General features: G+C 36.5%; 1 protein-coding gene across 2 annotated transcripts in view; it reads left to right on the top strand.

Moving 5' to 3' along the window:
* Window positions 1-17,773, top strand: part of psmd1 (proteasome 26S subunit, non-ATPase 1) — a 47,398-nt gene extending 29,625 nt beyond the window's left edge. The window contains exons 17-25 of one of the 2 annotated variants that reach the window (XM_026930518.3): window positions 3,926-4,040; window positions 5,989-6,105; window positions 7,270-7,372; window positions 10,300-10,469; window positions 13,596-13,688; window positions 14,359-14,445; window positions 15,575-15,748; window positions 17,360-17,521; window positions 17,616-17,773. In XM_026930518.3, coding sequence (XP_026786319.1) covers window positions 3,926-4,040; window positions 5,989-6,105; window positions 7,270-7,372; window positions 10,300-10,469; window positions 13,596-13,688; window positions 14,359-14,445; window positions 15,575-15,748; window positions 17,360-17,506 — 1,006 coding nt within the window. In that variant the 3' untranslated portion in view covers window positions 17,507-17,521; window positions 17,616-17,773. Of the gene's footprint in view, window positions 1-3,925; window positions 4,041-5,988; window positions 6,106-7,269; window positions 7,373-10,299; window positions 10,470-13,595; window positions 13,689-14,358; window positions 14,446-15,574; window positions 15,749-17,359 lie in introns of both variants that reach the window. The other variant, XM_026930517.3, reaches the window with a different exon arrangement.
* Window positions 17,774-25,974: the final 8,201 nt, after the last annotated feature.

Raw genomic sequence — 25,974 nt, 5'->3', positions numbered from 1 at the left:
AATGTTCCTGTTTTCACATCTGTTGCCCACCTTGCCAGCAGAAACCATAGTGCCTGCTACTTCATAATGTTTACCTTCAGACTTAGGCACATCTGGCTCGATTCGCATTTGTTTTGTCTTTTTTTTTTTTTTTTTCTTTTTCTTTCAGTGAAAATTTTTATCCTGATTTTCTCATATGCATGCTTGAATTAGCTGCACAGGATAAAGTTGCAGATTTATGTCATGAAGAAAGTACCACTCTCCATCTCTCTCTTTCTTTCTGTTGCATGTTAATATCCAATTTTTACAAGTGGAGGCATAACTCCTGAGTCGAGGACTTCCTTTTGTTTGTTCATTTTGCCACCGTGTCTGGTTAACGCTCCTCTGCTCACTCCTGGAGTGTGTCAGCCCCTGGCTTTTGTTTATGAACTTTCAGAAGAGGAGCAAAAAAAAGTCAAAGCAGACAAAAACAGCCTTATGAGCGCTTTCTGAAATGTTCCAGATATAGGTGCTCTGGAGGCTGATCCTGTTTGTGGAGTAACATGACTCAGCTGTTCAGAGATCAAGTCAAAATTAATCAGAAGACCTGCAAGTGGTGATGATGCCCCGCAAGGGAGTTTATACTTGAGTTTCATCCTTTTCTACTCTTTGGAAAAGTAACCACTCTCTCTTCATCCTAAATATACTTTTAGATCTAATAGTACCTAACTTGGACTCTGAATAAAAAAAAAATGCCTTAAAGGAAAAGTTCAGTAAATGTTCAGGTTTCTTTTTTTTATATTAGTGCAAACCCCAGGCTTCCACTTGATAAAATTTCGATTCTTAAGACAATAATTTGATATTTAACAATACCACTCAATCTGATATGATTTATTTTAATATCCTCCCATCGATATGTGCCCAACTTTGTTCAGAATCTGGGTAGACCTAACATTAACCCACGAATGATGATGGCGTAAAGAAGGACTATTTTAAAAGTGTTTGCTTTATGGGCAAGTCACCTTGCTAGCCTATTAAATTATTTGCACATCTCACTTGCATTATAGCAGCTATAAACTGTCTTTCCCTCACCAGTCTCTCTTTTATTCAGGACGCAGGAGTTTATGCTTTGTGATTTCTCTGCAGTTTGTAATGTTGCTGAGAAACCAAAAAATGTAAACTCTTCTGTCCTAAAGATGTCGGAATAAGCATAGTTACAATTTTACTGCTGACTGATACAAAGCCCTGATGCTGGAGACTCCTTCAATAAATGTTAAATAAACATCTTCTTACAGAAACCTTCACCATATCAATGATTTTTAATCCATTTATATGGAGATTACATACAGGTCCCTGTGAATGAGCTGTTACTATGGAAGTGATAATGTATTAGAATGAATGCATTAATAAAAACCCGTGATTTGCAGCTGCACTGCTGTCAGAGCTGCTGTTGTACAAAATGAATCAACACCTTTTGACCAATCACAATCCAGAATTCAACAGCACTGTGGTATAAATAGGTTTATGTTGTTAATCAAGAGTAGTTTAGAGAGATTTCTTGATGGCAATAAACATGTAAGATCTCTGTTTTTATTTAATGCTTTGCAATTTTTACAATTTAAAGAAATTTTCCCAACATACAACTTGAGCATCTGTTAATAGTTACTGCAGGAAACTTAGTACAGTTCGATTGGTTTCAGAATTGGGAGACTTATGGAATGAAACGTGCGACTGTGCCTCTGAATTGGCACGTTTCTCTGCTTGTGTTTTGGAGACAGCGGTAATACAGTTGAGTTCTCCGCATGTGAAGACAGATTTTGGAGTTTTAAACATTCACACCCATTACATCGCTAAACTTCTGCTTCAGTGAACTTTACAGCACGCTGTTTATTCATCTTATTCTTAAAACTGATTTGTGAAATTAATGTTTACTTTATTTTACATGATCTCACTGATGTTTACACTGTGTGTGGTGTGTAGAGCATTATTTTAGAGACACTTTGTGAAGTGTGAGGTCGTTTTTATGTCGCCAAGCCAAACGTCATTCATCACTACAGCCGGCTTCGGTTTGAATATGAATTACATTGTAAGTCTTAATTAGCACAAGCGATTTTCTTTGAGTTCTACATGCTCAGTGGACAGGCGTGTATGCATCTTTTCAGTTCAGTTTTGTATAGCGCTATATATTTTGTATTTGTATAGCGCTTTTAACAATGGACACTGTCACAAAGCAGCTTTAGATAAACATATAAATTCCGGATATAAATTTTAAATTTATACATTTATCTCTAATGAGCAAGCCAGAGGTGACTGTGGCAAGGAAAAACCTCCCTGAGGCGACATGAGGAAGAAAACCTGAGAGGAACCAGACTCAAAAGGGAACCCATCCTCATCTGGGTGACACCAGATAGTGCAACTATAAATAATTTCCCTTCTGTAACTGGGTACTATATAGTGAAAAAGTGCATTTGTGTAACCAGGAAATTAATATAGTTTTAACGTGAAGTCTGTTTTGTTGAAGTTATCAGCTGTTCACTGACGAAGACTTGAGTGCAAAACTGTTTGTATCAGTTGCAGTCCAAAGCCATATGGGGCCATCCTCAGCAGCAGCGAGTGGTTTCCAAGTGATGAGAACTCCAACCAGAAGTAGGGCATCTGTGTGTGTTTATAGCTCAGAGCTGGCAGTGAACGTGTTGTGGTTTCTCCGTACTGTCAAATCAATTCATCAAATTGATTGTCAAAAATCAGAGCCGCTGCTTGTTGTTTAAGCACACAAGAATGTTCCTTGACTTTCACTGAACCATTTCATCCTCTGCAGGGAGTCATATTAATGTGACGTTTTTGCGACGTGGAATGGATGAGATTTAGAAGGGGGATTTGTGAAGTAAGTGCGAAAAAACTTTTGGGTTTTAGTTTTAGCAACGAATGGAGACAAGAAAAGCAAACACAATGCGGTCATGTTTGCGGAGCGGAACGGTGGTAATGTTTATCGCTACTATGTGAAAGAGGTGAGAATTTAATTTCAGGGAAAGGAGACATTTCTACAACTCAGACATCCTGTTTTGGTGTCTTTTATGGATGTAATTAATGATAAAGTTGCTCAGTCGCCGCACCCGCTCGATCCGAGCCAGCAGATTAATGAACTGTACCACAGTGTAGGAGTAATGCTGAGTATTCAAGCCTGCCAAGCATGATTTTTTATTTTATTTTTTTTTCTTTTAGTCTTCAGTAAGACGTGTTATTAAGTTCCTGGCACCTCAGTCCTTTGGTAAAGTGTGAGCTCTTAATAGATCGTGCTCCGTTCTGTTAATCCTCATCGCAGCACAGGGAGGGCCGGTGGAACTGTAATCACCTTGTGTAAACTGTTTAAAGAAACTTTCTTGAAACATCTGTCTTGACTTAGGAGAGTTGGTAAAAGGTATTTGAGTTAAGTTTCAAAAAGAACCCGTGAAGAGGCTCTTTTCTTACTTCAAATGGCCGCTTTGACGAGAGCCAGGAAAATGTGATGAGGAAGCGGAACTCTGGGATGTACTCCACACTGGACACTGGTGGTGGTTTAGTTGTGTTCAATTACTGCTAAATATTAATATGCAATTTTTAAAACAGCAGAACCGGTCAATCTCTTTTTCCCTCTTTCCTTTGTATATTTGTGACAGTGTGGGTCTCTGATAAATACCGTAAAGACCTCTTTGTTTTCACCCTAGCATTTATTAGTTTTACTACAAAGAATACTACACGTAGCTAATATTAGATAGCTAGCTAGCACCAAGACTAAAAATGATTAGATAAGTAGCAGTTTGACATGTTTTTGGATAAACACTTTATCATCCATTTCAAAAGTGATGTCAGTCACAACAGCGTCGTTCATGGCATGATCCAAAATTATTCTTCATTACTAACTGTGTCTTTAATTGTTGCACTTGTTTATTAAATGGACATTTGTGTAAATGTGTGTGTGTGTGTATAGGACTCCAGAGCAGTGTCCCAGTGTGGTGTCCCTCCTGTCTGAGAGTTACAACCCTCATGTCCGCTGTGGAGCAGCAATGGCTCTGGGGATCTGCTGCGCTGGCACCGGGTACAAGGTGAGTTCATTTGTTCAACATCCATCATTCTGTACACTACCGGTCAAAAGTTTGGGGTCACCCAGAAAATTTCACACTTTCCATGAGCTGCAAAATGAACAGAAAATGTAGTCAAGACACTGATAAGGTTAGAAATAATGTTTTTTCTTGAAATATGAATTTTGTCCTTCAGATTTTGCTTTTGTCAAAGAATGCTCACGTTGCAGCAATTACAGCCTTTGAGACTTTTGGCATTCTAGCTGTCAGTTTGGTGATGTAATCGGAGGAAATTTCACCTTGCGCTTCTTGAAGTACCTCGCACAAGTTGAATTTGCTTGATGGGCACTTTTTACGAAACATTCGGTCAAGTGGCTCCCACAACAGCTCAATAGGTTTGAGATCCATTACAGATAGAGTACCAGCTGACGACTACTTCTCTAAATAGTTCTTGCATAATTTAGAGCTACGCTTTAGGTCATTGTCCTGTTGTAGGAGGAAATTGGCTCCAATCAAGGGCCATTGCAAAATGGAGTGATAGCTTTCCTTGTTCAAGATCCCTTTTATCATGTATAAATCTCCCACTTTAGCACCACCAAAGCATCCCCAGACCATCACCTTTCCTCCACCATGCTTGACAGATGGCATCAAGCACTCCTCCAGCATCTTATCATTTTTTTTCTACGTCTCACAAATGTTGTTCTTTGTGTTCCAGACACCTCAAACTTAGATTCATCTGTCCATAACACTTTTTTCTAATCTTCCTGTCCAATGTCTGTGTTCTTTGGCCCATCCTAATCTCTTCCTTTCATTGGCCAGTCTCAGATATTGCTTTTTCTTTGCAACTCTGCCTAGAACACCTGGATCCTGGAGTCGTCTCTTGACTGTTGATGTTGAGACTGGAGTTTTGAGGGTAACATTCAATGAAGCTGCCAGTTGAGGACCTTTTGAGACATCCTTTTCCCAAACTAGAGACTCTGATGTACTTGTCCTCTTGCTCAGTTGTGCACCAGGGCCTCCCACTTCTCATTCTATCCTGGTTTAAGCCAGTTTGTGCTGTTCTTTGAAGAGAGTAACACACAATGTTGTATGAAATCTTCGGTTTCTTGGCAGTTTGTCGCATGGAAAAGCCTTCGTTTCTTAAAGCAAGAATAAACTGATGAGTTTCAGAAGAAAGTTTTTTTTTGTTGTTGTTGTTTGTGGGGTTTTTTTTTTTTTTTTTGGCCATTTTGAGTCTATAATCGAACCCACAAATTCTGATGCTCCAGATACTCAACTATTTAGATATTCCATTAAAAATCATCAGTTTCCAGCTATAATAGCCATTTATGATATTAACAATGTCTAGACTGTATTTTTGATTTAATTTTAATTGGGGGGAAAAAAGTGTGTTTTTCTTTCAAAACCAAGGGAATTTCAAAGTGACCCCTTACTTTTGACCGGTAGTGTAGCTCTGAGACACTTTCCTTTTTTTTCAGGTTGAGAACATTTGGCAGTTTTAGCTTTAAAACATTTATAAGAATGTCTGCCATAAATAAAATCCATTACTATCCATAAATGGCTAATAACAGTAAATCATTTTCTGTGAATTGGCCAAGATTAAAGTGAGAAGAAAATCTTTTTTGTTTGTTTGTTTGTTTTTTGTTTTGTTAAAATATAAAAATCTTTGTCGTTTGCGATTTTTGGTAACAGTGGAGCTTCCAGAGTTCCAAACCTTTAACAGAAATAAACAAGCAATCTACTAAGAATGCACATACAACTCCATACAACAAGATTATCATATGCAGGCAATTTCCTCCATGCGTAGCCTAATAATAATAATAATAATAGTCCATATTTGTATAACAACTTTATATCAAATCTGCCAAATCTATTCATTGTTATTTGTGTTGTCTAGAGCAAAATGGCACAGAATTTTTTTCAGGATCAATAAAATTGATCTTATGTTAATTAATGCCATGTGTGTGTGCAGGAAGCAATAAACCTGCTGGAGCCCATGACCAACGATCCAGTCAACTACGTGAGACAGGGAGCTCTCATCGCCTCGGCCCTCATCATGATCCAGCAGAGTGAAGTCACCTGCCCCAAGGTAAACACGCCGCATTATAAGTCTGAAATCAGGCAGAAGTCTGCCAAAAATAAATACGACATTGCTCAAAACAGGGTAAAATGATTCAGTGACATTATTCACAACGCATTATAGGAACACTGGTTCGTTTTCTTGTAAAAGATCCCAAGTACACAGACTTGCTTCTTCACCTTTTTTCCAATTTTGCACACATGAAATAATTTTCATGAGGGTGTGATTCATCTCATTGCTGGTTGGTTTTATGCTTTAAACTTTTTACTGAAGAGGTTTTATGTCTGGAAAGTCCAAAATCAAGTCTGCTTAAAAAAATAAATAAATAAATAAATAAATAAAAATTTTAAATGTATAACATCCAGATGTAATCCATGCATATTCATTATAAACAGTTCGTTACAGTTATATTTGTAAACTTTAAAACGGCATTCATTGCTTCTTTATTGTGCTTTTTTTTTTTTTTAGTGAACCAATATTCCAGACATTTTAGAGCCTAATTAACATGCTACAAGTGTTACAGCTGTATTAAAATGCTTATAGCGACATTAAAATTTGATGTGCGGCTTTTGTGGAGTGTTAAAAATGTGTGTTTCACGTTTAAAGCGTATAATACAGCTGTGAGCTGCGATAAATAAGCATTTTGCTCAACGTGAGCCAAGTTTCCGACAGAGTCCTGTAACGCAGTTTTATTTTCTGTATAAATAGATTAGTCAAAAACGAAAGTCAAGACTCAAATAGGGGGTGTGGCTGAAATTTCAGTGGCGATTATACCACCATTGAAAAATTATTTTGGTGATTATACACAGCGATGATGCAATCTGGATTCTGATTGGCTGATTGGTTGGTGTTGATTAATTTCCTATAACGGCGCTGAAAGTAGCGCAGTTGCAAATCACGTTTATATTAATGCACTCATTCTAATACGTTATTGTACAGCTCATTCACAGGGACTTTTACTGCAAACACTCCATAATCAAATAAAAAAAGTCATTGATCATGGTGAAATTTTCTGTAAGGAGGTGTTGATTTAACATTTATGGAAGTGTCAGCGCTTTGTAATCGTCAGAGTGAAGGGTGTAAGTTTTCTCACATCTTCAGAACAGAGGAGTTTACACTTCGTGGTTTGATAACTGCAATGAAAATTTATATTTAATAATTTTCTGTTTGTAGGTTAATCAGTTCAGGCAGCTGTACGCCAAAGTGATCAACGATAAGCATGATGACGTCATGGCCAAATTTGGAGCCATTCTGGCTCAGGGCATTCTGGATGCAGGTCAGTACTGCAGCTTTTTTTTTTTTTGTTGTTACCCATACAAAATTGCCTTTTGTAATAATGACACTATTACAGTTTTGGCTTTTTAAAGTCAGTATATAATTATTAATAACAAGAGATAGAGAAATTGCGATATCTCAGAAAAGTGTATTGTGAAATAATTTATCACAATGTCAATATTATGTTGTCATACCCAGCCCTAACATGGACGCCACTGAACTGCAGTCTCATTAGCAATCTGACAGTTTTGACTTAAAATGTTGTTTGTGTATTATTTTATAATAAAGAGATACAAGTTTTTTTTTTCCTAACACAATCATTTAGTGGATTAACAAGATCACATCCTATAAATGTGTTGACCTTCACACTCATGAATACTTGAGTGTTTCACAGTGTGTGTTTGGGTTGCTTCTCTGTAATCGTGTTTAATGTCACACGCCGTTTAACGATCTTCACTCCTGCAGCAGCGTTCTGCTCTCATTAATGAGGAATTTTCTGTTTGCCAAACCTCTCAGACAAGGCTTGATGCTGCTGTGCATTCAGCTCTGTCAAATATCCCAGCTCTGGTTCTGGGCTCTGGGGTAACAGAACCTTCTCAGGAGATCTGGCACTTCTCACAATCTGTCACTACTTATTTGAAATAATATTGGCCCGGAGAAGCAATCACGTCAGTAAATAGACTTGGAAATTTCACGTCTGGAGCACTGGAATTTTGTGAGAAATCAATGTGCTGGTAATCAGATATACAAAATGCAGTACTATTCAAATTTTTATAACTTTCCCTTTGTTTGATTTAGAAGAAGGGAGCATAAGTCAGCAGCTTTTGGGATTTTTTATTTATTTATTTTTTTTTTTTTTAAATAAACATGTACAACTTTGTTAGGGTCAGATTCAAGTATGTGCAAGTGACTTATTCAAATGCATACAACACAATTCATGACAAAGCAATATCTGTGTGGTTACAATGATGTTCAGGAAACTGCTCTCATTGGTTAAGGTGATGTATTGTTCAGAAAATTGTGCCCTGGTTGGCTTTTCTGTTTAAAAAAAATTGTGCTCTGATTGGTTAAGGTGACGTTTTGCTTTTAAAAACTGTGCTCTGATTGGTTACAGTGGTGATTTATTTATTTATTTTGGGGGAAAACTGCACTCTGTTTGCTTATGATGACATTCAGTTTACTGTGATCTGGATCATTACAGTGGTGTTTTATTTAGAAAGCTGGACTCTGGTTAAATTTACTTACAGTATAATACTAATAAAAGGCTAGGCTAAAACTCCAACATGTTATCAGCGCACGCTTGGCTTACAAGATCCTGAACACAGGAAACATTTAAATGATTTAAAACACCCTGTCAAGCTCTCACTATTGTCTCGTCCACTTTTATTTGAGACAAATTGAAAGATTTTGTGTAGATTGCAGTTTGTGTGATTTTTCTCTTTTGTTCACAGAATAATGAACAGATCCACACCTCTTTCCTTCCCTCACTCCCTTTTCTATATCCATTTCCCTTCAGAGGGAGGACTATTATTCTATCTCTCCTCTCCATAGCACTAACCTTGATCTGTACAACATCCCTCATTAACAGTATCAGGAGCTGGACAGGAAGTGACAGAAATTTCACTGCCCCTGACATCACCATTCTATTGTTCTACTGATATATTCTCCTGTTTTGTCCATCTGTGTGAGGAATAGTGCTCATAGATCCATTATGAATAAAATAGTCAGATTAATGCAGGTCACAAATAGGCCAGTTTTGTGCTTAAAATCTAAAGAAGATAATTGTTTAATCTCCTTTCTTAAGCCTATAGCTAGGCTAAAGTAGCTGGCTCGTTAATTATTTTTCATCAAATGTTTTCATGTAGCTGCAGTCCCATTTTTCAACATTTTAGTCTTCTGACTGACATTTATAATTATACTTGTATTATATTAGACTGTATTAGAGAACCCATTGTTGGAAGCTGTGAACCCTTAAAGAACCTTTGAAGAACCTATTTTTCTACGAGTGTGTGAGTTAACTGGGTATGTGTGCAGTGCAGACTCTAAATTATTGCTCATCATCTAGCTAAACTGTCTTAGTACTTGGGGTCTTCAAATGTTCTTTAAGGGTTCACTGGATCATTAAGTGTTCTTAGCTTCTTAAAAGGGTTCTACCCTGTTGTAGGGTTCTATGTAAAGCCTTTAAGGGTTCTAAATTTTTTAATATTGTACACCAATGGGATCTTTGTCTTGTCCCTCTGGGTGAACCCTTCAAGCTTCTATTTAGAACCCTACTGTAGAGGAGTTACCTTCCAGAAAAGGTAGTTCAAAAAGCTATATATACATATATATATATATAAATATATAATATTTTCCCTCCTTAAAAAGCTGCATAAAAGAGTTCTACTTGGAACCCTTTGTAGTGTACACTAAAGTGTTCTTTTACCTCCAGGGGAACCCTTATAGGTACTATTTAAAACCCTTCCACAAAGGGTTTATCTTTTGGAAAAGGTTGCCACAATATGCTAGAACCCTTGAGAGCCTTTTTTTTTTTTTTTTTCTTTTAATTGCAGTGATTTAAAAAAAAATAAAATTTAATTTAATTTTATTTAAAAAAATAAGAACCTTCATAGGAAGTTAAGAACCCTTTACTATTCCGTAAAGAGCTACTGAAGCAATAATTAGGAGTTTGTAACATACACTTACCTAGTTAATACATACAGTCTTAGAAAAAAGGTTCTGCAATGGTTCTTTGGATAAATTAGGGTTTTAACTTCCAAAAAAGGGTACAGCTTTAAACATAGGGAAACCCTCTGTACCACCCAAAGAGCATTTTAAGTCTAAGTATACTTGACGCAATACTCTGATCCTTTTTAAGTCTTGGAATTTTAGGGAAGATCAGTTTGCTGATTTGTTTCTTTAAACCAGTTCCTCTCTGTGTGTCTGTAGGTGGCCGGAACGTAACTATCTCCTTGCAGTCGCGGACCGGACACACACACATGCCCTCCATTGTGGGTCTGCTGGTGTTCACTCAGTTCTGGTTCTGGTTTCCGCTGTCTCACTTCCTGTCTCTGGCCTTCACACCTACCGCCATCATTGGCCTCAATAAGGACCTGAAGGTAATGATGTTGTGTCCACTGTCCTCGCTAAACACCCATTTTTCAGTCTATATGTTAAAAATCAGGAGCTTTATTTAAACACTGCCTCTGTCTTCTGTGATTTTTGTGATTTCTACACACACTTTCCAAAGGATTTCTTTCTTTTCTGTCATCTATATTTCTCACCAATGAATAACAGAGTTTTACAAAGACGTTTTGAGTCCCGCTGTAAATAAGCACAGTTTCTACCTTAGACAAGTGGTTTGTGAAAGGTATGATAGATAGATAGATAGATGGATAGATAGATAGACTCTGTTGGATTTACCAGGTCTTTAAATAATCAAAACATGCCTCTATTGTTAGTCATTTTTAATTTTCTGTAAATTTAATATTAGCCAAGCACTTGCTGCAGGATTTGTCATACGGGAAAACACAATAAACAGGTTAAATAGCATTGCTTTGAGAACAAAATGTCTCTTTCCTGAGAATCCACAAGCTGTCAAAATGACAAAAATGCACATCCAGATAGACTGTACTGTAAGAAGTGATGAGGTCAGGCAGTTATCTGTTTCGGTACACACCTAGTCTGTAAGATCCTGAAATTTTCCAAGCAGGATGCATCTAAATGATTTAAAATGCTGAGTCAGACTCACACTATTGTCTCGTACACTTTGATTTCAGACAAATTAATGACCTGAAGCTTTTTCTAAATATTCTAATGACAGATGTTACCTTTGTCACTTCTTCTCTCCTTTCCAGCCTTCTATGATAAGCTATAAAGTTATTTTTAGATCAAACCCCGCCTCCACCTCAGCTAATTTACTCTGAGCACTTCCAGTCCTCCCATCAGGCTGTAAATAAAGTGCAAAAGTGTATGAAGTGGCATAATGATGGCAGAAATCTGCTAAACTCACCAACTATCCATCACTCTGGTTCCTGCTTTTTCACACCATGAAGCCAAACACACGTAGCAATGTCGTTTCACATCACTGCATGGCCAGATTTTTTTTTTCTGTTATAATACTTCCATGCGATTGTCTAATGTATTAAAATAACTCTCAGCGCTGATCATGTTACTATAATATGTAAGAGCGTAAATAAAATCGTTATCTTAAAAAGCAGGAAGGGCAGCTGTACGAGAAATCAGCAGCAATTCAACTCAAATTTTTTTTGTATTTGTAGACAGGATTTAATTCTTTCTAAAACAGCAGGGTGTTTTTACTCATTTCAATAAAATGCATGTACTGTAATCGAGTAAATATACTGGGTAAATTAAATCCTGTTAAAATTGAAGGTTTTTGTGATGTAAAAAAATGAAACCAAGATAAATCATATCAGATGATTTCTTTAATATTATTATAGCTACCAAGATAAGTGGAAAAACATAGAAATGTTTTGGGGGGGAAGAGAGGAAAAAAAATGCAGTAGCCCCTTAACTAATACTTTGTTAAAGCTCGTTTTCCTTGTAATACAGCACTCTGTCCTTTGGGGTAAGAGTCTACCAATTTAGCGCATCATGATTTGGCAATTTTATTTCACTTTTCTTTGCAAAAATGCTCCAGATCCATCATATTGTGAGGGAAATCTCCTATGCACAGCTTTCTTCAAGTCATTCCACAGGTTTTTGGATAGGATTTAGATCTGCGCTCTGACTGGGCCATTCCAAAACGTTGATCATCATCATCTGAAGCCATTCTTTCGTTGACATGTACTTGTGTTTTGGGTCTTTATCATGCTGGAAGGTGAATATTTATTTTTTTTTGTTCATCTTCAGCTTACAGAGGCCTGTAGGTTATGTGCCGGAATAGATTAGGATTTTGAGCTATCCATGATTACCTCTATCTTGAATAGAGCCCCAGTCCCAGCTGAAGAGAGGCAGCCCCGTAGCATGATGCTACCACCACCATGCTTCATCTTGGGTATGGTGTTCGTTGGGTGACTAGCTGTCTTGTTTTTGTGCCAAGCATATCTTTTAGAATTATGCCCAGAAAGTCCTACCTTGGTCTAAACCATTTTGCAGCATGGTCTGGATTTGGATGTTTGTTTGTTTTGTTTTTTTTGTTTGTTTTATTTTTTCTTTTCTTCATGAGAAAGGATTTCCATCTAGCCACTCTACCCCATAGCCCAGACATGTGAATAATATGAGAGATTATTTTCACATGCAAGGAGTGACCAGATTTTCAGGCAGCTCCTTTAATGTTGCTGTAGGTCACTTGGAAGCTTCCCTGATAAGTTTTCTTCTTGTTATTTTGTCAAATTTGGAGGGACATCCTGTTCTTGGTAACATTTACTGTGGTGCCCTATTTTCTCCACTTGATAATGGCCTTCATGGTGTTCTCTGGTACATGGAATGTTTTGAAAAAAAAAAAATTGTGTACTCCTCTGCTGATATATACTTTTCGTTAATTACATCCCGTATATGCATTGTAAATTCTTTGTGGGCAATGGCTTTAGTAGTCGGAAGAAACCACTGATCTTTTATTAATTTATTTATTTATTTATTTATGGTTAGTCAGAATCATTTTATTGATGAAGAGTGTATGATACTTACTTTTGAACATGAGTTTAAATGTGATTAATTCTGAGCACAGTCACATGCCCCATTATAAAAGCATGTGCATACTTGTGCAATAAGGGTATTATAAGTTTTTTTTTTCCTCTTATTTTTTTCTCTGAAACCTTTTATATGGTTTTACTTGAATTTTGTTGGTTGCTATATCACATTAAAGGTGGAGTAAGAGCTGACATGATTTATCTTAGAGATTTTTTTTTTTAAACCCATCTCAAAAGCCTGCAGTTTTAACCGGTGTGTATTTTTTTTTATTTTTTTTTTTGTTAATGTCCACTGTATTTATGTATATAAGGAATTAGACACAAATTCTCACCCAGCTTCTGTGCTATATTCCACCACCAACTTTAGTTTACATCTCGGGTAGTATACAGAATTTTTTCTTTCGCTAATACACTGTAGAAATGTTTATTTAAATCTGAGTTGCAATTATGAAAATGCGAAAATGCAGATTCAAGCATTTGTTTCCATCTTTCATTCACAGAGTTGGTTTCCTGCCTGGAATTTCGGTCAGAATCAGTCAAGAGCTGTTTAAACAATGTGGTCTTACTTTATCATTTTTAATTATTTCTCCTCAGATGCCAAAAGTGCAGTACAGGTCCAACTGTAAACCCTCGACCTTCGCTTACCCTCCAGCTCTGGAAGTTCCCAAGGAGAAAGAAAAGGAGAAGGTGAGAGAATCATCCAGATCAGGAATTTACTGACATAAGAGATCTGGTCTTACTCCTAGGAAGCATTTCACTATTTACAATATTCACATTGCTGTTGCTAATTCTGGATTCTGCTTGGTCAGAAGGTGTAGTTTAATTGTCTCTGACAGTGCAGTTACAAATCACAGGCTTATTTATAATTACATGCGCCTTCTTCTAATACAGTTATCATTTCTATAGTAGCATTCACAGGGACGGATTTAAAATTCTTTGATATGGTGATGTTTTCTGTAAAGATATGTTTATTTAGCATTTATGGAAGGAGTCTCCAGCGTCAGTGTTTTGTAACAGTAACTTAGTAAGTAAGTAAGTTATACAAGTAAATTTGTACAACTAATTTGTTTCGCGAACATTAAATGTAACTATAAACAGAAAAGTATGACATTATATTTGATAAATATAACTTTTAATAGTTGACACATTGCTTTGGTTTAAGAGGAATAAAATGCTTGGGGATGTGCTGGTATAAGAAAATAATCAACTTTTGGGTTGGTAACAGGAATTCCACTTCATTATTTTACTATAAAGGTATGACACAGCGGTTGTGATGTTTTGTGGCAGCATTTATCCGATTTATTTTTCTGACTTAATTTATATCCTGATCGAGTCCTAAAAGATTTATTTCCTCCAGGTTTCCACTGCTGTTCTGTCCATCACCGCTAAAGCCAAGAAGAAGGAGAAAGAGAAGAAGGAGAAGGAGGAGGAGAAGATGGAAGTGGTGGGTTTATTCAGCATGTTTAGTCTCTCTCATGTTTATTATAGTTTATTTGAAAGAGCATGATGAGAAAAACACTACACTCCATCCAGAAATCAAAAAAATAGCATGTTGCTTTAAAACTGGTTATGAATTTTCTTTTCAAATTTGTGTGTGCACGCGTGTATATATTTGTGTGTGTGTATGTATGTATGTGTGTGTGTGTATGTATGTATGTAAATATATATATATATATATATGTATACACACACACACACGCGCACACACACAGTACTGTGTAAAATCTTGCGCACATGCAAAGAAATGCTGTAGAGCAAAGAATCAAAGAACCAGAAATAATGAAATGAAATGTTTCTACATAAAAAAAAAAAAAAAACTATAAAGAGCAGTAAACAGTAATAAATGAAAGTCAATATTTGGTGTGACGACACTTTGCTTTCAAAAAAAAAAAAATAGTAGTCTCAGGTACAGTGTGTGCAGTTTTCTAAGGAAATGAGCTGTAAGTGTTACTGAGCATCTTGCAGAAGCAGCCACAGTTCTTCTGGAGACTTTGACTGTCACACTTGTTTCTCATTTTTGCAGCAAAACCCAGCAGCCTTCATTATGTTTTTTGTCTGAAAAGTGTCTCTTATGTTATATGCTGCTTTCTTTACTTACAAAGCACAATTTTTTTGCTGGAAAACTAATGTTTTGAAATTTAAAATGTTTTTGTAGATGTCATAAAAGAAAAATACTGTACAGTATTACAATAATATTTTTTACTGTACAGTACTGTATGTAAGTGTGTGTGTGTGTGTATATATATATATATATATATATATATATATGTATATATATATATGTATGTATGTATATATATATATATGTATGTATGTATGTGTATATGTATGTATATATATGTATAATTTTTTTTTTACCTTAAATCAATTCATTTTTTTATATTTATAAATATAAATAAATATAAATATTTTTAGACATTTAAATACATGTATTTATTAGATTTAAAAACATATAAGCAGTGAGTCTACAACAAAAAAAAAATCACTAGCATGAAGATGAAATAATGCCATAGTGATGTACAAGTGGTTTTAGGAATTTTTAATGCAGTAGTTTGGTGGTGCGTTCACTGCAGGAGCCGCAGGAGACCGAAAAAGAAAAGAAAGAGGAGGAGAAGGAGAAAGAGAAGGAGAAGAAAAAGGAGCAAGAGCCCAATTTCCAGATGTTGGAGAATCCAGCGAGAGCGATGCCGGCACAGCTCCGAGTGCTAACCATGCCTGAGAATTGTCGCTATCAGCCGTTTAAACCAGTGAGTCACACACACATGGCCGTTTTCACCAAAACATAACCCGACCCTTAACATAACTGGCCCATAAAGCCTTGGACGTGAGCCTGCTGTAAATATTTGATCCTTTTCCGCCGTAAATAATGAGACCGACGCATCCCAGAATTTCAGAAGAGTACAACGACACCATGCTAATGTCTCCAAATAAACACTGCAGAGATTTAGTCTGTTGGACTCACTCCATTTTTGTATTGCAAGGCCTTTTTCTTTTCTTTTTTTATGAATAATGTTTACATGAACAAAAACATTGAGCACTTTACCTTCCTGTAGTGTTCATGACTCAGCAGTGCTCAGAGTTCCTCCTGATGTCAGGTGGGAGTGGAAATGTCCAGCAAAACAGTCAGGCTAGTGCTGTACATTTATTTTATTCCTTTTTTCTTCTTTTTTTTTTTCCCTTCCCCAAACACTAAGCATTTTTGAAATGCAGGAATGTAGGTGCTCACAGACCTGAAAAATTGAGGATAAGTTTTCAGGAAAGTTTAAATAGTTTTTCAGGTTACAGGTGCTTTCCCTTTTTTTTGTGGGATGTCACATCAAGTACTGGGGGAAAACATACACACGCTGTTATTTTTAGCTGGATATCGGCAATGAAATGTTTTCAGTTTGTCGTAAACATCCTCATATTCACTCGCTAACAAGATTTTCATCAGCACTTCACCATGTTTGTTTTTCCACACTTGTTCCCTGAGCTGAAATCTGATTGGTCAGATGGTTTTAAAAAAAAAAAAAAAAAAAAAAGTGTTTCATGTTGCTGAGTGATTTTTTGAAAAGTTGGCATTGAGAAGATCAACTGTGAAAGCAGCCTGACACTAACGCTGTAAATCCATCATCTTAAGACTTTTCTTTATTTTCCGCACTGATGTAGCTTCCCGAATGCACATCACATCCTGCATTCCTTTTTAATAAAACTGTTAAAAGTACACACAATTAGAGCTCGCCATTCTGAAACTGCAACACACACTGGCTATGTAAAAACACCTGAATGCTAATGCGGGAGATGGAGTGTTTCTGAACTGACAGCTGAGTAGAGCTGAGTAGAGTAGAGCTGAGTAGAGCTGCCTCCTGGTCCTGATGATGTTCCTGTCATGAGTTTGTCTGAGACCAGCATTTCTGTAATGTGATGAGAAATTAAATAAATATTACAGTTTAATAAAAATCCTTGACTGCCCTTTTAATAAGCTTTTATTTAAAAAAAAAAAAAAAAAAAAAAAAAAACTTTTGTGAGTCTGGAATGTTGAAATTAAACAAAATTGTTCTACTTTAAACAATTGTCAGGTTCACGCTGTGTTTTGTTCAGGGTTTTCCAGGTTTAGGGTTAAACTGTAATGGAACTGAGGCATGTTTTAAACCTGAGTATTTAATCGTAACATGCACAGAGAGAGAGACTGGCGTGAGAGACAGGAGAAGCAAAATGGGAATACATGTATGTCTTTGCCTTCTTTCTCCCTGTCCCTCTCTCCCTCTGTCTCTCTTTAGTTTGTCTCTGTTTGTTCTCTCTCTCTCTCTCTCTCTCTCTCTCTCTCTCTCTCTCTCTCATTGAGAACAGCCTGTCTGATTAGACTCTCTCCTCTCCAGCTCCACACAGGTGGTATTATCATCCTGAAGGACACCAGTGAGGAGGAGGAGGAGCTTGTGGAGCCAGTCTCCGCCCACGGGCCTAAAATAGAAGAGGAGGAGCAGGAGCCTGAGCCCCCAGAGCCATTCGAGTACATAGACGAGTGAACGTTCTCTGCGTCGGTACGCAGAACCTGAGTTTACACAAGGAATCGATTTAGGTCCAGTTTAAACAGTACCTTTAAAGAGCTTCAACTCCTTTTTCCTTCTTTGACAGGTGCAGAGGCCATTCGTATCCCAGCATGCACCTCTTCATGTCCTTTTTGCCACATGATCCCCTGTTATTTTATACGTTCCTCACTCCTCCTGGCCTCGCTGCCACACAGCGAGTGTTTTCTGTTATTTTCTGACAATTCAATAAAATGAACTCTATGAGATGTGGATCTCGTGTGTTTATTTCTCCACACGGCCGAAACATTGCCTGCTGAAGCGCTTCCTCTCTCAGTGGATGAATTTTACCACCTGGAAATTTTAAGTGGTAACATGAGATTTTTATCTGATATAGGATTTTGATCTGATAAGTTATCTATAACGAGTCTTTTATCTGAGGATTAATTATGATTTGCAAGTTGCTAGTTTGATTGATTTCAGCATTTTTTAAAAGTTTTTATATTAGCAATAACAGATTAAAGGTTGTGTAGAGTTGCTCTTCCTAAAGGAAATCCTGCTTGGAGGAATAAAAGAAGTGTATTTTTATTTATCTTATAAAGTACAAGAAAACCTTGACACGCGTCAAGGAAAAGAGAAAGCTAAAGGAAGAAAGAAAGAAAAAGAGAAAGCTAAAGAAAGAAAGAAAGAGACAGCTAAAGAAAACGAAAGCGAAAGCTAAAGGAAGAAAGAAAGAAAAAGAGAAAGCTAAAGAAAGAAAGAAAGAGACAACTAAAGAAAGAACGAAAGCGAAAGCTAAAGGAAGAAAGAAAGAGAAAGCTAAAGGAAGAAAGAAAGAGAAAGCTAAAGGAAGAAAGAAAGAGACAGCTAAAGGAAGAAAGAAAGAAAGAAAGAGAAAGCTAAAGGAAGAAAGAAGGAAAAGAAAAAGCTTGGAAAAGAAAGAAAGGAAAGGGGCAGGAAAAATAAAGAGACTGGAAAAAAATGTGGAAAAGAAAACGTGAAAGTGAGACAGGAAGCAAGGGGAAAAGAAAAGATAGGGAAAGGAAGTAAAGAAAGAAAGCACGGGAAAATAAAAAGGGAAACTTTAATCTGAAAAAGAATAGTTCATAAAGCCAAAAATCCACAAAGCAAAGCATCCGAATAATAAACACTTCCTACCCAGAAAAAACAGGAATTATTATAAATAAGACATTAATTATAAATTTTGTTTTATTTATTTTATTATTTGTTTATTTAACTGAAGCAAATTAAAAATTGTGTCAGTGTCAGTCACTGTTGTGAATTTGGGACATGACCATACTCTGTGATGAGGAAACTTAAAATGCTTTAGACTTACTGTTTACAACAGTATCAATAAAACATCTCTATTATTATTATTATTATTATTATTATTATTATTATTATTTTTAGCTACATGAGTTTTTATTGTCTAGCTGTTTCCCTGACTGAACATCCCTCCGTGCCGCTGCAGTGTTATCTGACTTTTAATCCTAAAAGCCACCTCTTTGAAAATGAGAATCTGTTGTGTAATTAAAACAAAATAATAATAATTGACATTAGCTCAGATGTTCATCATCACAGGAATTTCTCTTATCATTCCATTCAAAACTGTTTAACACTGAGAAATAAAATAAAACCAAACCACACGTGGAGGGTGTGCTTCAGATCAGACATGGGGTGGTGGAAAAAAAAAGTTAAAATACTTCTTATATGATCCAGATTGTATTTAAAGTTTAAATTGATGTCCTTTTCCTGTAAGACACTGCACACACAGAACACACTCCTGACTGTTTCCCATAAATGGAAGATTTTTGTGTGGAGCAGTGATTTCCCGGCTGTCTTTACAGTCAGGGTGGGACGCATCAACACGTCCACTGTGGAAAAAGAACCTAGCTTCCTATTTGAATCTTTACGACTTCCTCGTCTTGGAACTGTGAGCAACAATTCTGACATTTAAAGCATTTCTAGCCATTAAAGCGTAACATTGTAAAACTGCTCGACTTCTTATTCTTTCCAAATTTTTCCAAAAGCTCCAACGCTCTGAGAGATCTTCTGTTCATTAAAAACACAGTGTATTATTTAACCATGTAAATGTTGTTTTCATTACGATGTCAAAAGTTTTTAATCAACATTTAAGTCTTTTGTTGTTTCATTACGTCACCTTCTTTTATTGTGCATATAAATAAGAAATAATTGTATATTACCTTATGAACGGTAATATTTAAAGCACTGTAAACATAATGCAGTTAATGGTGATGTGAAGCAGAGTTACCTGAATGCTTTCTATAAATTCCTAATTTTCTAATTTTCCTATAACAGCAAATTCCTAAGTGGTTTATTCCTCTTATGCCACAGCAATTTGCCAACTATTACAATTTCATCCATTTATAGTTCTGTTATGTAGCTATGTAATGTTATGAAACAAGTTTCTGTTGTCACTTATGTTATAACAGCTACAAACAGTTCCTCAAAAACCTCTCTTTTTTTTCTCTTTCACTACAGTTAATAAGACAAAATGCAGCTTGACACTGGAGACCCCTTACAGAAAACCTCACCATATCAACGATTGTTTTTAATTCTTGAAATTAAAACTTAAAATTAATTGTTTTAAGTCCCTGTGAATGAGCTGTTACCATAGAAACAATAACTTGTTAGAACAAGTGCATTAATATAAACCTGTGATTTGCAGCTGCACTACTGTCAGAGCTCCTGTTATAGAAACTTAATCAACACCTTCTGTCTAATCAGAATCCAGAATTCAGCAGCGCTGTGATGTATTTAGTATTAATTCACAATCTTCAGCCACATTCCACAATCTTTCTAGAATGAATAAGTTCACTCAGAGTTTAAAGGATTTGATCGATCGATCATCGTGTTGTAAATGTTGTACAGACAGCACAGTGATGTCCTGCTCAGCTTTCTGACCCACACAGCTCCGGTTCTAACGTTGAGATTTTCTTTCTTCAGCTTCTGTCATCGCAGGTTTGTCAGTAGAACTGCAGCAGACTGGAACGCCACGGGAGAGAGACACACAGGTATGTGTGTGTGTGTGTGTATGTGTGTGTGTAGTAAAACACTCGCTGGGGTCGAAATGGACAAAAGGCTCATTGCCATCTTTGGTCTTATTGAGTTTTATTACATCACTGAAAGTGTGTTATCTTTTCTGAGCTCAGAACTGATGATGAGTTATTCCATGAGCTGAGACGCTGGAAGACTCAAAATAAGAGGGCATTAAAGCGAAAAGTTACGTTTGATGTCTGATGTTTGGGCAATTCCACAATCAGAGTTCTGTATTAAATAACTTAATAAAGCATTAATAAAAATCTGCAACTCCACATTAGCTTCAAATATTGTGTTAGTTTTGCATTAATGTGTAAATCCATTGAACATCTCATGCTTGAAACATCCTTTTCCACGAGTCGTCCATTATAGGTTATGAAAATACATTTTCTGTAACATTTAAATGCTGTTATCTGAACACCTTCACCCCATATACACTCACAATCCTCTTTATTAGGAACACCTGTACACCTGCACATTCATGGAGTTATCTAATCAGCCAATCATATGGGAGCAGTGCAATGCATACAATCATGCACATACACGTCAAGGGTTTCAGTTAATGTTCACATCAAACATCAGAATGAAGAAAAAATGTGATCTCTGTGACTGATTGTAGCATGGATGTTGGTACCAGCTGGGCTGGTTTGAGTTTTTCATAAACTGCTGATCTCCTGGGAATTTCACACACAAAAGTCTCTAGAGTTTACACAGAATGATGCAAAAAAAAAAAAAAAAACACTGAGGGAGCAACAATTCTGTGGGTGGAAATGCTTGTTGATAAGAGAGGTCAAAGGAAAATGGCCAAATTGGTTCAGTCTGCCAAGAAGAATATAGTAACATAGTATCATATAATCACTCTTTACAACCGTGGTGAACAGAAAAGCATCTCAGCATGCATAAAACATTGGACAGTTGAAGACTGGAAAAAAAAACAGGTGAGTTTTTTTTCCTAATCTTCAACTGTCCAGTTTTGATGAGTCTATTCCCATGATAGCCTCAGATTCTTGTTCTTGGCTGGCAGGAGTGGAACCTGATGTGGTCTTCTGCTGTTGTAGACTATTCACCTCATGGTTTGATGTGTTGTGCATTCTGAGATGCTTTTCTGCTCACCACAGTTGTATAGAGTGCTGATTTGAGTTACTCTATCCTTCCTGGCAGCTCAAACCAGTCTGGCCATTTTCCTCTGACCTCCCTAAATATAAGTATTTATATTTTATAAATAAAATGTTTTTATATCAAAAATGTAAATAAATATATTTGTAGACATTAAAACGTGATCAGTTTTATGTGCTGCTGGCAGTTTGCTAGCAAACCTGCATATTGTGTATCGTCGAAAAGTCTTTGAGAATCATGACATGATATTTTTGTCACATCACTCAGTCCTATTGGCTAAATCTATGCTAAAAAAATCCTCAAACCTGACACACATTTACCCACAAATTGGGATTTATTTATCTATTTACAAAATTGGTGAAATCAGCAAAGTTGTACAAATTAATTTTACTGTATGTGCTTCATTAAGAAGATCCTAATTGGATAAAAAAAAAAAAACCTATAGGAGTCAACTTCAAATCATTCATCTAAATGGGTTGACTCTTTCTTGAAAGACTAATCACTAAAGGCTTGGATCTTCACTTTGCTTCTTTTGTTTCTTTCTCCATCCTCCTCCGCCTCCTCCATCCTCCTCCGCTTCCTCCTCCTCAGTGTTCGTTTTTAGAACCCAGTGTTCACATTTGTGCTCATTAATTTTTTAGACCACCCCTGATGAACATACTTCTTGAACCTGAGTTGTGTTTTAGCTGATTATTTTGATAACCACGTGGCTATTGATGGCATCATGCTATTAAATATTTGAGTCAAGGCCTGAGTGTGAGTAGTGTAAGAGTTTATGTAAAGGCTCAGGAGTGTTGAAAGACATCGCTCGGTGTCGACTCGGTGTTTTTGCAGGTGTGTGAGATCTGTTTCCACAGGGATTCAGATTAAAAACAACTGGCACACGATTTGACGGGACATTTTTAAGTTTAATGTCTCACGGTGACTTTTCCAGGTCCTTGCAAGCAGACGGATTAGTGAGTGTTAATTCTTCCTTGGTGGAAAACTGGAGTTTGAGGCAGTTAGAGACACAGCCTCAGTTCAGTGCCTAAAAGCTATCGGACCAATAGTTTAAAGTGGAATAAACACAACCAGAGAGCAATATGCCAAAGTGAACTGTGGGTGGGTGAGTGCTAAAATTAATAATAATAATAATAATAATAATAATAATAAGACATTTAATTTATGACACAAATTCCTCACATTCTGGAGCTACAATTTGCAAAAACATTAAAAATAATATATAACAAATTTACATCAAATCACAAATACACCATTAACAAAATGAACCCTATAGATAAAGTGCAAAGTCAAATTTCCAATTATTTTTTCTGCTAAAAACTTCATTTATAAATTATTTGTATAGTTTCACTCAGTTCAGTTTTCCCCCACTGCTGTGATGTGCAGGAAGGGTTATGAGAAAACCAAACAGAAACTAGGACTTAATTGCCAAACAATATAAATGTTAGACCAGCTTTGCCCACAAGAGGGGGCTGTTTTTATTTATTTAATTCAAAAGAGCTGTTACAATTAGCTGAAGTTAAAAGATATATATATATATATATATATATATATATATATATATATATATATATATATATATATATATATATATATATATATATATATGTGTGTGTATTTTCCTATTGTTTATTTAGGTTATTTTCTTTGCCTTTGTCCAGATTTTTTTTTTTATAAGGTTTGAAAGTGAAAACTATGTAACTCCTAAATGAAAGCAGCCCATCTCGTACCCTACAGAGTTCTTCCCTTACAGTGGCTGTGTAGTGGTCTTTACGTTTTAGAAAAGGTTCCAACTTTTAGAGAGCTAGAACGGTTAACCATCTGATGAACCACTGAGCCACGTCTGTGTGACAAAACCATCCATCTAATACCAAAACTCTAAACCTGATCCTCTTACCTCACAAATAAAAATTAAAAAATATCCAAACAAACATTTGATGAACTAATGACGTTGAGTTTCCAATTTACACCACAGTCACTACACCAAATAATGTTTTTTAAATAATGGTTTTAAAGAAAAAAATATAACAGGATCTATGTCATGGTGTGATGGTCATGCTAAGCTGATCTAATTCCTGACCTGTGTGTGTGTGTGTGTGTGTGTGTGTGTGTGTGTTGGGGGGACATTGGCTTTACGTTTCTCCTCACAGCTGGACTCCAGACTCATCATCTTGACTACGGTACATTTTACATTTTCCAGCCGCAGATTTTCGGTTTCCGAGGTTCCAAGGGTGAGTTAAAAGTGTCTGGAGACACACGACACGGAGGCCAAGGCATTCTGGGAAAAGGCTAGAGAAATAAACAGTCTGCATGGTTAAGGACACAGAACAAGGAAAGGAAAAGATGAATGGTGAGGTGAGTGGGTGGCCCACAAAGAGGGGATAAGCGACGAGTTCTCCATTTTTAATAATGATTAATGATTAATACTGTTTATAAATCTGTCTCAGTTCCTCTGATTAAGTCTGGGAGGAACATGAGTCTCATCTCATGAAGGTTGAATATGCTTTAACCTCATTATCTGTTATAACCTCAGAATTCTGGATTTGGATTGGTCAGAAGGTATTGATTAATTTTCTGTAATAGCATTTATTTTAATGTGCTTGTTCTAATAATTTATCAGTTAATTTTTATTAACATTTATGGAAGGAGTCTCCAGTGTTAGTGCTTTCTAACAGACAGAGGTAAAGCTGTAACGTTAAGTTTTCCAATATCTTGGACAGGACAGAGGAGTTTCCACTTTGCGGGTTCTTGGTAGTATGACAAGCTGTTTTTTTTTTTTTGTCTTATTAGTATCAAGAGAGAGAGAAAAGCCAGGCTGGTGAGGGAATGACTGTTTATAGCTGCTATAATGTTAATAAGAATGTGTTTAGTGGATACACCACAATATTAAATGTAAATATAGACAGATAAATAGTATGACGTCAAATTGCTGTGGTGTAAGAGGAATAAAACCCTCAGGGATGTGCTGGTATAGGAAAATAATCAACTTGTGTGTTTTAGAAGACAGTTGATAAGGAGGCTGAGATGTTGGAGGAACCCTGTAGCTCTCAGTAGATGATGTTTTGACAGTAGAGGAGTTTAATGGAGCTTGACTGCCTCTTTGCTCTCGTGCACATTTCTCTTTTATGGAGGGGAAAAGACTCCAGCGGTGACTCTCGGCCTCACAGTGGGAATCTGACCACACACACACACACACACACACACACACACACACCACCTCCTCCTGCCTTCCACAGCCACAAATACACACACACACACACAGCAGAATGGAACTGAGGAAACTATGACTGCAGCGATGAGAGAAAGGGAGTAAATCGGATCAGTAATGGAGCAGAGAGATTTTATTCATACATCTGTGACCACAAATAAAATTTCAGTGTCCTTCCTTAGCCCAGTCTCTTGTAGACCAACAACATGTTACTATCAATTTATCAGTTTATTTTATTTGGTGTTTTCCTTTTAACGTTTCCCAAAATGGGTTTTTATGATTTAAATCTTTTCTGTTGAATTAATTGGCATGCTATTGCATCATCAGATATAAGAACCCAAGTGCTGGCTCAGCAGTTACATCTGAGTTAATGATCAGAAAATTGTAGGTAACATTTCCTCTCCTTTTTTTAATTTCTTTTTACTAGGCTCTGCCTTGTGGCCTTTTCATTCATTCATTCATTCATTCATTCATTCATTTTTCTTCATCCTTACCCTTACTTGGTGCTTTTTGGGCTTGCTGGGTGGGTTGAGAGGTTTACTGAAGCTTGTGTTCCAATAGTGCAGGTCGCCCTCTAGTGGCTCAGAGTGAGATGTGCAGTTCCCCTATATATATATATATATATATATATATATATATATATATATATATATATATATATATATATACACACACATACACACGCTTTATATACAGTTTATATATATACATATATATATATATATATATATATATATATAGACACACACACACACACGCTCACTTTATTAGGAGTTCTTCATGCCATGGATTCACAAGATGCCGGAAACATTCGCTGGAGGTCCTGGTCCATGTTGACATGAGTGCATCACGCAAAACTCTGGTTCCTCCGAGAGACTCTCGCACATCTTCGCGTTTGCGAGAGAACCCAAAAGCATTGAAGTATAAATGTTCCTCCCATCGCATATTGTTTTCCATCACCATGTCCCTTTGGGATTTCCGTACTTACAGGCTCTGTAGGATCATTTTAACAGGAAAACGTCTCCCGTTTGTGCTGGCACTGGTTATGTTAAAGATCAGGCAGCATTTCTGTGTAAGATTCTTC

The sequence above is a fragment of the Pangasianodon hypophthalmus genome, chromosome 11 (assembly GCF_027358585.1).
Source record: "Pangasianodon hypophthalmus isolate fPanHyp1 chromosome 11, fPanHyp1.pri, whole genome shotgun sequence".
NCBI lineage: Eukaryota > Metazoa > Chordata > Actinopteri > Siluriformes > Pangasiidae > Pangasianodon > Pangasianodon hypophthalmus.
This window is presented reverse-complemented; position numbering and strand designations above follow the sequence as displayed.